At 34.7% G+C, this 11,612-nt stretch overlaps 2 protein-coding genes across 5 annotated transcripts in view; both read right to left on the bottom strand.

Moving 5' to 3' along the window:
* LOC108750621 (nipped-B-like protein B) overlaps positions 1-8,190 on the bottom strand; it is a 9,590-nt gene extending 1,400 nt beyond the window's left edge. The window contains exons 1-4 of one of the 4 annotated variants that reach the window (XR_001939447.1): positions 7,788-8,190; positions 6,156-6,401; positions 5,925-6,074; positions 1,725-4,973 (exon numbers count right to left, since the gene is read on the bottom strand). Coding sequence is in view for 3 of the 4 variants with exons in the window: in XM_018490181.1 (XP_018345683.1) it covers positions 1,926-4,973; positions 5,925-6,074; positions 6,156-6,401; positions 7,788-7,901 (3,558 nt within the window). In the remaining variant the exon portion in view is untranslated. The other 3 variants (XM_018490181.1, XM_018490184.1, XM_018490182.1) reach the window with 3 other exon arrangements.
* Positions 8,191-8,637: 447 nt separating this feature from the next.
* Positions 8,638-11,612, bottom strand: part of LOC108750624 (perilipin-2-like) — a 4,343-nt gene continuing 1,368 nt past the window's right edge. Inside the window, exons 2-3 of the mRNA XM_018490186.1 lie at positions 10,484-10,878; positions 8,638-9,747 (exon numbers count right to left, since the gene is read on the bottom strand). Of these exons, the coding sequence (XP_018345688.1) occupies positions 9,627-9,747; positions 10,484-10,878 (516 nt within the window). The 3' untranslated portion in view covers positions 8,638-9,626. The remainder of the gene's footprint in view (positions 9,748-10,483; positions 10,879-11,612) is intronic.

Genomic DNA, 11,612 nt, shown 5'->3' on the forward strand with positions numbered 1-11,612 from the left:
CTTGACTTATTAAACTAATAAAAATCGTTTTAAGAATGGGATGTTCCTACATTATCTGTTATTAATTTTCAACAGCATAATATATATAATTAATATAGATTACCTTCATCATATAATTAAAAGATAGATATCCTATTATCTTTAATATCTACTATCAGTATGAAATATCTAGAATACACATATGTATAGGAAAATGTAATAACTTTAAATTTTATATTATGTAATTATGTTACTTTTTTGTAATTTACATACCTATTTGTAATTTCTTCCATACGTTTCTTATACTTATTATATTACACACAAAATCAAACTCAAAGACTATTTTACAACATATATATGTGTGTGTGTGTGCGCGCGCGCGCATGCGCGCCTGTGTGTATAAATGTGTGTGTGTGTGTGTACTCATATTTAAAAAATTCCAATTTTAAAATAATGTAAACAAACAATGCATTGTCTAATATAAGAATTTAAAAAATTTACAAGATCAAAGGCTAGTATTCAGTCCGTACTTATTTTAAGACCGTCTTAAGTAATGTCTTAAGATGCTAATACAGCCCTCTAATTAGCTTATGACATGTTAAGACTGTACTTAAGATAGTCTTTTCTTTCTTTTCGTTAGGCTTCTGGTCTGTGTTACACCTCTCATATGCTTGTGGTGCGCACGCTGATTATTCAATTGCCACAAGTATATGAGATCTACAGTCGGAAAGTTGCTGGCCTTTTCCGAGAAGAAATATGAGCGTAAATATTTTGATTCCTACCTGGAGCGAACCGGGGACTTCTGTTATGATAGACCAAAACGCTATTTGCTATGTTATGCTCGTACTCGCGAGATTTAAGAGATTCAAATATAAGAATTGACTATGAATATCGGCCACAGAGCCATCTTAAGACATTACTTAAGACGATCTTAAAATAAAAACCATCTATGAATATCGACCGAAATAATTATTATATATTATGTAGTGTTATAATATGTTATAACATGTCGACATTGAGCATATAACAAAAAAAACAATATAGTTTTTCAAAAAAGCAATACACCAATAATTATTATCGCTTCAGTAATTTCTGCAATTTATAATGAAACTTCACAGAACGTATTCATTATGTAACAATTATCAATAGTCATTGTGACATTTGCTCCTCAAAACCTTTTTACAATTCTATATTTGAAAATTTTTTAATTTATTTACGATTATTACCTATGATGAATCATTTTCTTATACTAAAAAATGAATAGAAACTTATTGTTACACATAACGTGTGAATAAAATGCAAATTATATAGATTTCTGACAAATTATTGTTCAAACATCTTCATAATATTATTCTGTATTTATCCTGTGGTCTTAATATATATATAGTTATATTGTTTTAATATATATATATTTTTTATCATCTACATATAATATTACAAACACAAGCATACTTTTACATCTTAATTTTACAACAAATTAGTCCTTTCTGCATTTAATGCAAAAAATCTACAGCACAGCTTTATATATATATATATACCTAATCTGTTCTGTTATTTGAAAAATAGTGTGAAGTCCTATTGTGAATGCTATTGTGATACCTATATTTAATACTTAATGAACGTTATTCTTAACAATATAAGTTAAAATATAGCAACGAAAGCTTTGCGAATTTGATCAAAGACTACCCGATCGTTGCAGTCTTTCCAATTTTCATCTAATATAAGAAATATAAAGTGCAAATTACCTTGAAAACTTCAGCATACTGAAGAATAAGTTTGTGATAAAATATATCCATAGATATTCGACGATTTACGCTCTTTTTCTTTCAACCAATTTCAATTCCCTGTAGCTGTAAATAGATACGCATTGCACACATGACGAAGATACATTTCTCAGATAAAAACGGGACCGAATGTACAATAGTGATTTTTTGCTACAGGCACAATTAGTTCAACATAATACCATCATCGTCTATATCCATGACACTAATTGGATCCAAGGATGGCATATCGGCACTCTTGCGTATTTCACGTGATATGTTCTCCAGTGTTTCCATTTCCATTCCGACATCCTCTACTAAAGTCTTCGTAATAATCTCTTCTCGCTGCTGAACTTCAGCAGCAGCAAGATCAAATACTTCCTTTAATATCTCGGTTGCCGCATCCGCAGAGCTATTATCCGGAACATAAGTTGAATCTTCTTGTACTTCGTACTTATTATTCATTGCATTACTCTCGACTACCAACTCCTCGAGCTCCTTCAGCTCTTCTTCTAATTTTCTGTGCTTATCTGTTTGGACTGTGTCTTCTATCTCTTTTTTCGTTCCGTCGACATCGTTGTCGCTGTTTATTGTAATATCTTCAACGTCGTCTTCCATCACTTCGTCGTGTGTTTCGCCATTTAGAAGATCTGGCATATCTCTTACACTATTAGGTTCATCAACATCTGCAATAATTTCGACTTCTGTATTTTCTTCATTGGACTTATTTTGTTGTTTTTGCAATTGTTCGATCTCTTCTATCGCTATTATGTCATCTAAATCATTTTTTTCATTTAATGTTCCTGTTTCATCAGTCGGCAAAATTTCTGGGAGATTTTCTTCTGACTCTTCTATATGTATCTTCGAAGACTCATCTATTAAATCGCTTTGTATTTCTGGTTCTTCTATTATTTCATCTCTATCATCATCTATAAAGTTATTTTCGCAACTTTCGTCTTGATCCTTGTTATCCTTTGTTCTGTTATGATTTGATAAAATTGATAAGCTAGTCATTTCATTATCGCTCGTTGCTTCCTTATCATCTTTATCATTATTACATTCACTAATATTTTCTTTTTCTGTGGAAAGAACTTCCGTGTCATTTTTTATTTCTACATCTTTGTCTTTCTCCTTATTTTCATTCTCCACGTTCTTATGATTTTTTAGTATAGCAACAGTAGCCTCCTGTGCATCATTGTCTTCAAATTTGTCACTGTCTCTGTCTAATGTTTTATCCTCATCCTTCGTCGTATGTTCATCCTTTACATCTTTATTCGATCTATCTTCATCATCCTTTATCTCTATTACTGTATCGTCCGAGGTAACAGAATTTTTACATTTTTCAGATTTTGTTTTTTCAATGTTTTCATCATTTGTAGATTCTTCTTCTAAGCGCGATTCACTCGTCGCTACGTCCGGTTTTTCGTCTGTGTCACTACTTTCGTCACTTTTCTTTTCCTCCATTTTTTCCTTTGCATTTTTTGTATCACCTAAACTGCAGGGCTCGTCGTTAGTATTGTCTTCGACATTGATAATTGCGTCCTCCAATGAATCATCGGTACATTTGTCGATGGATATAGTTCTATCGGAACGCGACGTCACTTCTTCAAAAATCTCATCTTGTGAAATGAGATCTGTTTCCTGTTTCACCTTAATATTCGCAACAGTTATCTTTTCTAGTTTTAATGCAGCTTGCTTGAGATGTGTCAATTTATGTTTCGCACTGGACAACTTAGAGTCAAATTTCTTATTACATTTGTCGCAAGTGTACTCAGTTTTAACTTCTGACTGTGACAGAGATTTCGGACTTTTAAATTCCGTCGATGTCATTTCTGTGCTGGACATAGAAGACGATCTTGTCCTACTGCGGATATTGCTTTCTTGTTCTTTTTTTGTAGGCGTAGTCGACGAACTCGTAACTTTTAGCCTATTTTTTAAACTCTTATTTTCTTCAATGGATATCTCGTCGCTAGAGTCAGAACGCGCGCTTGAGGTTGTTCCTTTAATTTTCTGTTTTTTCTTTGTATCATGTACATTCTCATTTAATTTAATTTTATCTGTCTCTTTTTGTTTTTGAGAACCTTCAGAATCAGAACTCTTATTATCCATTATTCTTTTACGTCCCCGCGTTTTCGTCAAATGTGTGTTGGACTGTTGCTCTGCATCAACTGAAATTTTTCGCTTTTGAGGACTGTCAGAATCCGAACTTCTATTATCTATTGGTCTTTTACGTCCTTGCTTTTTCGTCTGTTGAGTACTGGACTGTTGCTCTGCATCAACAAACGCTTTTTGCTTTTGAGAACCTTCAGAATCCGAACTCCTATTATCTATTCTTTTACGTCCTCGCGTTTTCATCAACTGAGTATCGGGCTGTTGTTCTGTGTCGATTGTCGTTTTTGATGATTTCTCCTCGTTTGTGTCCGTGTGTTCATTACTGATTCTTGTCACTTTCGATGGTGTACGTTCGACATCACTTCTCGATCTCACTACGCCAATTTTCCGTTTCTTTCCTCGTCTTGCTTTACCATTAATTATGTGATTCCTCATTTTAGGCGAGATACTCAAAGAACTACTTTCTTCGGAATATTTTGCTTCTTCCTGAGAATTAACGAACGATGCATTATCATCCTTATCTTTTTCCATTTCGTGTGCCTTATCTTTCTCTGTATTGTGTATTTCATTTTTCTCCATCTCGCATGTCTTGTCTTTCACTGTCTCGCGTGTTTTGTCTTTCACCGTCTCGCGTGTTTTGTCTTTCACCGTCTGGCGTGATTCGTCTTTTTCCGTTTCGCATGTTTTGTCTTTTTCTATCTCATGTGTTTCATCTTTCTCCTCTTTCTTAAGTGATTCATGGCTCAGTACATCTTTCAAAAAAACCGCGCATAATTTCGTTTCTGTCTTGGATTGTATCTGGCGAGATCGTCGCTGCGACTTAGCAATACTCGGATCCATCGTTATCCAACAATTTTTGCAAACCGTTAGACCTGTGCGATAAAATCTGTACATGTCGATATCGTTCGCAACAGTATTATGACACTTGTCACAACTTCTGACTTTCGATTTGTTGCTTTGTGATTTCATTTGTACATTACTCTGCGCCTTACGTCCTTTAATGTGCCGCTTACTACGTGCCATGTCCTCGTTACTATCACTATCAGAATTTATTGAACCATAAAATGTAATATCTGGAAACGTGGTAATGGTCGTTTTGCGATTTACAACATCTGTGTGTATCTGCAATAAAATAAGTATAATTATAAATATTAATATAAATGTCATTAAAAATAAACAAATCAACACAAAATATAACATAACAAAAAATATAGATACATGATTAGATAATAAAAGTAACTTATTTTTTCTTTTTATATTAGCAATCCTGCAGTCTGTTATCACTAACCATTTTTTATCTCAAAATCCAAATTTTATTGCGATTTTACTTTTATTACAAACATGTCTTAACATTTTTAACTACTAGATTGAAAGAACACAAATCCTCATCAATTGGAGATGGAGTAGAGAAGGGATTAAGATTTAAAATGGACAGTGATGACAAGTTGCAGGGCTAATATGAGAAAAAAAAATTAGCCTATGTTAACCCTAAGTATATATACACACTGGGGTTCCAGAAACTCCAGAACAATTTGCTAAATCAAGATTTTTTCGTGCTTCTGAACTGAACTTTTACTTTGACATCTCAAAGCTTCTTAATTCTATTGACTTTTATACATTATGGACTTATTCCTTAATCAATTCTCCATAGATTGAAAAAAAATTGATTGAAATATCCATTTTTACGGAAATTATAATAATAAATATGAATGGGGTACCAGGCCGCCGAGTATGTATATCAAGAGTAGAAAGTGTATAATTAGGGTTAAGGCTTCTTTTATCTCGGTTAAGCTAATATACTATTAACTCATAGTAGTGCCAACAATTCAATGTGGCAAGTTAACTATTAGTTACCTTAACTGGAGATTAATAAAAGATGCCCTTATGTTTATTTCTATCAATATAGATTAAGTTTAATCTTGATTTAATTTACTCTTTATCCTTTCCTAATTCTTAGAATAAGAAAAAGATAAAAAATAAGTTAAACTAAGACTAAAGTTAAATCTACAAATAGAAACAAACATTATTGTCTGTGTACATAATTCATTATAATTTGCAATAATTTATTATTACCTTTGGATAATTTGAATAGTTTATCTCTTCATTAATCAAAGCCTTTAAATTGTTGAATGAATCTTGATATATCCTTTTCAGATCATATAAAACATCCAAGTTATATCGACACGTTAGGCATATTAACCACGAATTGTTTTTCTTGTTAATCTGCAAGAATAGAATATTAAAAATATAGACAACTGTAGTTACATTATTTTCTTGTGGTAAAAAGGAGCAATTTAAACTTACGTCATCGTTGAAAATGCTGCGGATCTTCCGTAAAGGATTAAATACGCTCTTGTCCTTGCTAATGTCGAAGATACGGTTACTTTCCACTAATTCGTAGCACAGAAAGCAACATCGCATTGACGTTTCAACTTTTGGCTCCGGCACCTTGTGCGAGTTCCTATACTTTTGTACAAACTTAGTGCACTGATCTAATTCATACGCGCATTTATAACATATCTTGTTCGACAGATCGATGCTCTCGTTAATCTAAGACAATAGAACAGGTTATAAATTTGAGAGACAATTATTCTGAAATTGGCCAATTATTATTCTTAATTTTAAATCATCTTTCTTTCGTTACGAATGAAAGAAAACAAAAATCTGAATCATTCTGTGATACACACATGTTCGAAACTTTTATCAACAAATGAACCAATATAGTCGGATGATTTAATAAGATCCAAGTAAATGCAATAAAAATGACACAACACGATAATATCCAGTTGTACAGTTATCCAAAAATTCAAGTCTAATTAAATTTCTTCGGAAATTTGCGATATAAATAAATATAAATATAGAATTACGAGTCGGCCAGGAGACCAAACTGAGTAAAGAACTTCAATCATACACTGTGTACATATTTTTATATACATACACACATAACGCATACACATTACGCACGTACGTTCCGCAAAATGTCGGTAAAACGAAATACGAGATGGATACTAGACGGACACGCTCCACGTTGTCTCGCTCTTATTTTTTTTTTTCGCAAAGAAAATATTGCTTATTCGGCTTGCCGAATAAAAAAAAATCAAAACTGCATGCAAGTCATATGGCTCGTCACGCAATCACTTGCAACCCGCCATCCCTCGCGATATTCCGACTTCCGACCAAAACTTCGGAACTATTTGTTACGGCGTAGTAACAGACTGTCGTTTTCTCTTTCTCTCTCTCTCTGTTGCTCTTTGTTTCCTGTTTCAACGAGCGCAAGTTGCGGGTCCCGCTCACAGATGGCGCGACGTGTCACTTCTCGATGTACGCGTAATTAAGTTAATCATGCGCGAAACGCTAAATTGAAAAAAAAATGATCTGAAGGCGTCAATTTCTTGATTATGTTTGTACGGTAAAAAAAAAACAACGGACACGTTCATTGTCGCAGCTCCGAACACGCGAATTTCGACAAAAAGTCTCAAGCCCGAATCTAACCTATAAACCGGTATGATTCTAACCTAAATTCGGAGCAGCAATCTCCCTATGGAAATCTCGATCGCGAACACTCCTCGCGTACCGAAATTCTAACGAGGATTTTTGTCTCTCGATAAAATCGCCCGCGACTTGACTTGCTTTTCAGGACGGAAGCGAACAACCATCTATGTAGGTTTGTTCCTCTCTACAGCGTTTCCTGTATTTTTTGATTGTGAATAGAACTGATTTTTCTATTTATTTCCAAATATCGATGTAAAAGTTGATGGTTGAGCATAAGTAAATATCGTTAAAAGAGGCGAAATGAAGCGCGTATGTTGGACACAGATTTCAAGAATCGATCCCAATACGCGCGAATATTCGAGGGGTCGAATAAGTCCGAACAGTTTCCTCAAACCGGGGAGGGAAAAGGTGTCTTGCGCAGCGCTGTTGATTTACCGATCCTACCTTGGTGGACAAACACGTCCTGATCTGGTCGCCAAACGTACTACGATTATCAGGAGTGACGTCCAGGAAGACACCCTCGTTGCTCGCACACACAAAGCAGTAGTGGTCAGGCATTGCGACGCGCGAGAGGGGGATACGTAATCAGGGTAGCATCACCTCAAGTCGCCGGTCAGGACGAGATACGATCCAACGTGATCGTAAGATTCTTCACTGTACACAGTTTAATGGCGATCCGCTGTTTTCGCTAGGCTCGCTACTTGCGTTACTTCTTGCGTAGAGCGACGCGTGCGAATTCCTAGTTCCTATCTAAACTTACCGCGGTTGATTGTACAACACTACGAGTAGAGAATTGGCGGTAATCATCTACTCTACGTGTGATAGAACATGGCGGTCCGACGCCATCGATTATGTGACTGTGCGATAAATCGAGCGATGTATCGAAGGTGCAAGTCCCTTTGATTCATCCCATTCTCGCGTTTCTTCCGAGACTCTCCTTTTTCACGGAGCTTGAGATATTCACAATATTCTAAAATGTCCTCTCTGAGGAAAATTTTACTTGGAATATATAATAACTGTAACATATATTATAGTATGTACAGTAGATTTTTCCTCGGAGAGGACATTTTGGAGGAATGTAATTTTCCTAGAATTGATCGTCAGTGATTATCGACCTGTGCAAAGTTGAAGAAATTGATGATTCAATCGGTGAGGTCGAAGAGCCTCGCATCTGTATTGCGCGATTCGATATATCGATTGTTTGTCACGTACATATGTTGTCTTTTGAATTTAAATTTGAATTTAAGCTCACTCAGTTCTAATTTGAATTCTGCTACGCATTATGGATTGTCTAAAATGAGTATTACGTGACCGATGTTAAACAGCGTGACGCTGTATTTTATAACGTAAATTGTGCCTATCTAAGGGAGATATAAAAACGAAAACGAAATTTATTTGAATAACAACGTAAAATAACTATTGTACAAAGATATCTCACATTCAAACGCTAACTGGACGACTCATTCATTTGTCATTGGCTGCGTTCAGCAGAAAAAGCAACGTTACAATTGTTGTAAGATTCTTTAAAGATTAGTTTATTACCGATATTCATCCGTTTTTATTTCAAGACCATCTTAAGTAATATCTTAATATGCTAATGCGGTTCTGTAATTGGTGATTCACATCTTAAAATTGGACTTAAGACAGTCTTGTATATAAATAAAAGAGCTGATTATGAATATTGGTCTCAAATCCAGTAAAGAAACTAAAGGCAAAAATCAATCATATTAAAGAATCACTGAGCGTTCACTAATTAGTTTTCTCTGCTGTACGCAACCATTTATTTTATGACATTTTATCACGCTTATGTCACTTATCAAGACGATTACGTTATTATGTGTTGTTCAATTAACTATATTTTTATATTGCAATGACCGCGTTCAGCAGAATTATGCATTTATTTTGCAATTGTTGAAAGTTTTCTTCACTAAGATAGGATTATTCTTCTAGATGTAAAAGAATAATTTAATCTGCGCCAAATGCTAATTACTAAGCACTAACTTCTTCTGAACACGGCGAATGTTTTATAGCTGAAATCCGTTTTAGACGACTTATAATTCGCGCCTAATTTCAGGACAGAATTCTATTTATACGAAATAAAATTCCGTCCTGAATTCTTACACGAGTTACAAACTGTAATGAAAAAACAAACTGTCTGAAATAGATTTGTTTTGAGATTTGTTTTGGCATGAATAAACAGTGCGGAATCGTGGCTTGAAACATCACAGTGCACGCCATGACGAAAGCCTGAGTGCGAATCACGTCTCGTCATGTCTTCAACATTCAGCTAGACACTTTTCGGATTCCCTGTGCGGTCTCGTTTGTAATCGACAAGTCCTCTATTCGATCCTTCGGTTCGCCAAACAGAAGCTTGAGGGTTTCTAATGCTGACGTGAATATACTCCTATAACATAAAAAATAAATATATCGGAAACAATTATCAATTGTATTATACTGATTTATCTTTAAAAAATTGACTGACAGCCCTGATAGCATAAGCATTGTTACAATATATCGTAAGTTTTTTTTTATATAAAGCCCATTCTACAATTGCATAAGCGTGGTTGTAAGAATTGATCAATCAGATACAATTCTTACAACTACAATTACTTACAACTACATTTACGAAATTGCAGATTGGGGACTTAAGATGATTTTAAATACCTAATATAACTTTTTACATGCAGTATAGTTTTAATAATGTAGTTGCAAAAAATGCGTATGTAATTGATTGTCACTCGATTTTTATAACAATTACATTGTCTTTATATTAGAGTCATGTTTGTATATTACTGTCAGTTGACTGTCAGTAAAACTTGACTGAAAATCTATAAGTAATTCCCGTTACGTATATTATATTATACTAACAACTAGCAGTAATATACGAACACAGCTTAGGTCGATGCAAAAGGAATTAAAATTAAATTAAAATTATTTGACTGGGCGAATTTTAATCTTCAATTTAATCAATTAATTTAATTAATTTAAAACTAATTCGCAATCGTCAATCTCCAATGTGTAGTAGGTTCTTGTTGTATACAAGATTCATGATGCTATGTATACAAGGATCAAGATACAGAGACACTATAATTCGAATAAAAGGAGCTCCATATCAAGCATCTCGACAGCTGGGCCATCACCTGACGCTGTCCTTCATGTTCCCGTAGATTTCGCCGGGCGGCAGCTTCACGGAAGGTACCGTCTTCTCCACGAAGTCCAGTCCGACGCACACCGCGTTGTCGACGATCTTGAGCGGCGTTTCCAGAAGACTGGCGATGCTGCCGGTAACGGGGCTGGCGAACTCCAGACTCGCGCGCATCCCGTTCTCTGCGTGGCCTAGTATCGTCGCGACCGACTCGTGGGAACCTCGCACGGCTTTGTACGCGCCGCAGAACGTCGAAGTCACCGTGGCGAACACCGGCAAACCCAGCAGACGGCGTGTGCACGTCATGCCACGAACGTCCGCGTTGCCGGAATTCGCGGGTGCGATGCTCGGTACGGTGGGATCGTGCGTGCCGCACATGACGCTCAATTGCTGCGGGACAAACGGCACGACAGGTGTGAGAGGGCCAGGTATTGCATAGCGTGTTGCATAGACTGAATTAACTATGGAATAGTCACCTAGCTCTTTTTGCATAAACGATTATCCGGGATATTTTTCCATCTCAATCAAAATTCACGATTATTTATTATACGTTACTGTATTATACGTTCTATAATTTATTAATATTTGAAATTTATTCCTTTCTAAAAAGAAAAAAAATAAAGACAAATAAGAAAAACTATACGTATAAATTCTCGATCCGTATTTAAACAACAGTGTAGTTACATTCAAGATCAGTTAATAAATGTTAGAAGTAAATGTGTGTAAGCTGTAATATAAACGTAATATAAACTGACAAATAAACGTTTAAAATTTATATGTTTCTTAAACTATTTAATAAATTTATAAAAATGTTTATAAGAAATTTATGATATCTATTAAACGTTCTTTTACTATAGTTCAAAATATCATTTTTATGCAAGATATTTCGATTTAATTAATTTATTTAATGTTTTTATATATTGTAAAAAGTGTTTCGGCCAAATATTTTTTTTTATGTAAATTGTCTGTTTCGATAAAGAAAACTACTGCGATCTATTTTCTCGCTGCTTGGAGTATAAGAATCATACCAGATGATTATTCCTGGATTAAATCTTATTATCTCAGAAACAGTTTACAATTTTCGTGTTATATTTTAAGATAAAATTTTACATATAATTATATAT

Source organism: Trachymyrmex septentrionalis, unplaced genomic scaffold (assembly GCF_001594115.1).
Source record: "Trachymyrmex septentrionalis isolate Tsep2-gDNA-1 unplaced genomic scaffold, Tsep1.0 scaffold37, whole genome shotgun sequence".
NCBI lineage: Eukaryota > Metazoa > Arthropoda > Insecta > Hymenoptera > Formicidae > Trachymyrmex > Trachymyrmex septentrionalis.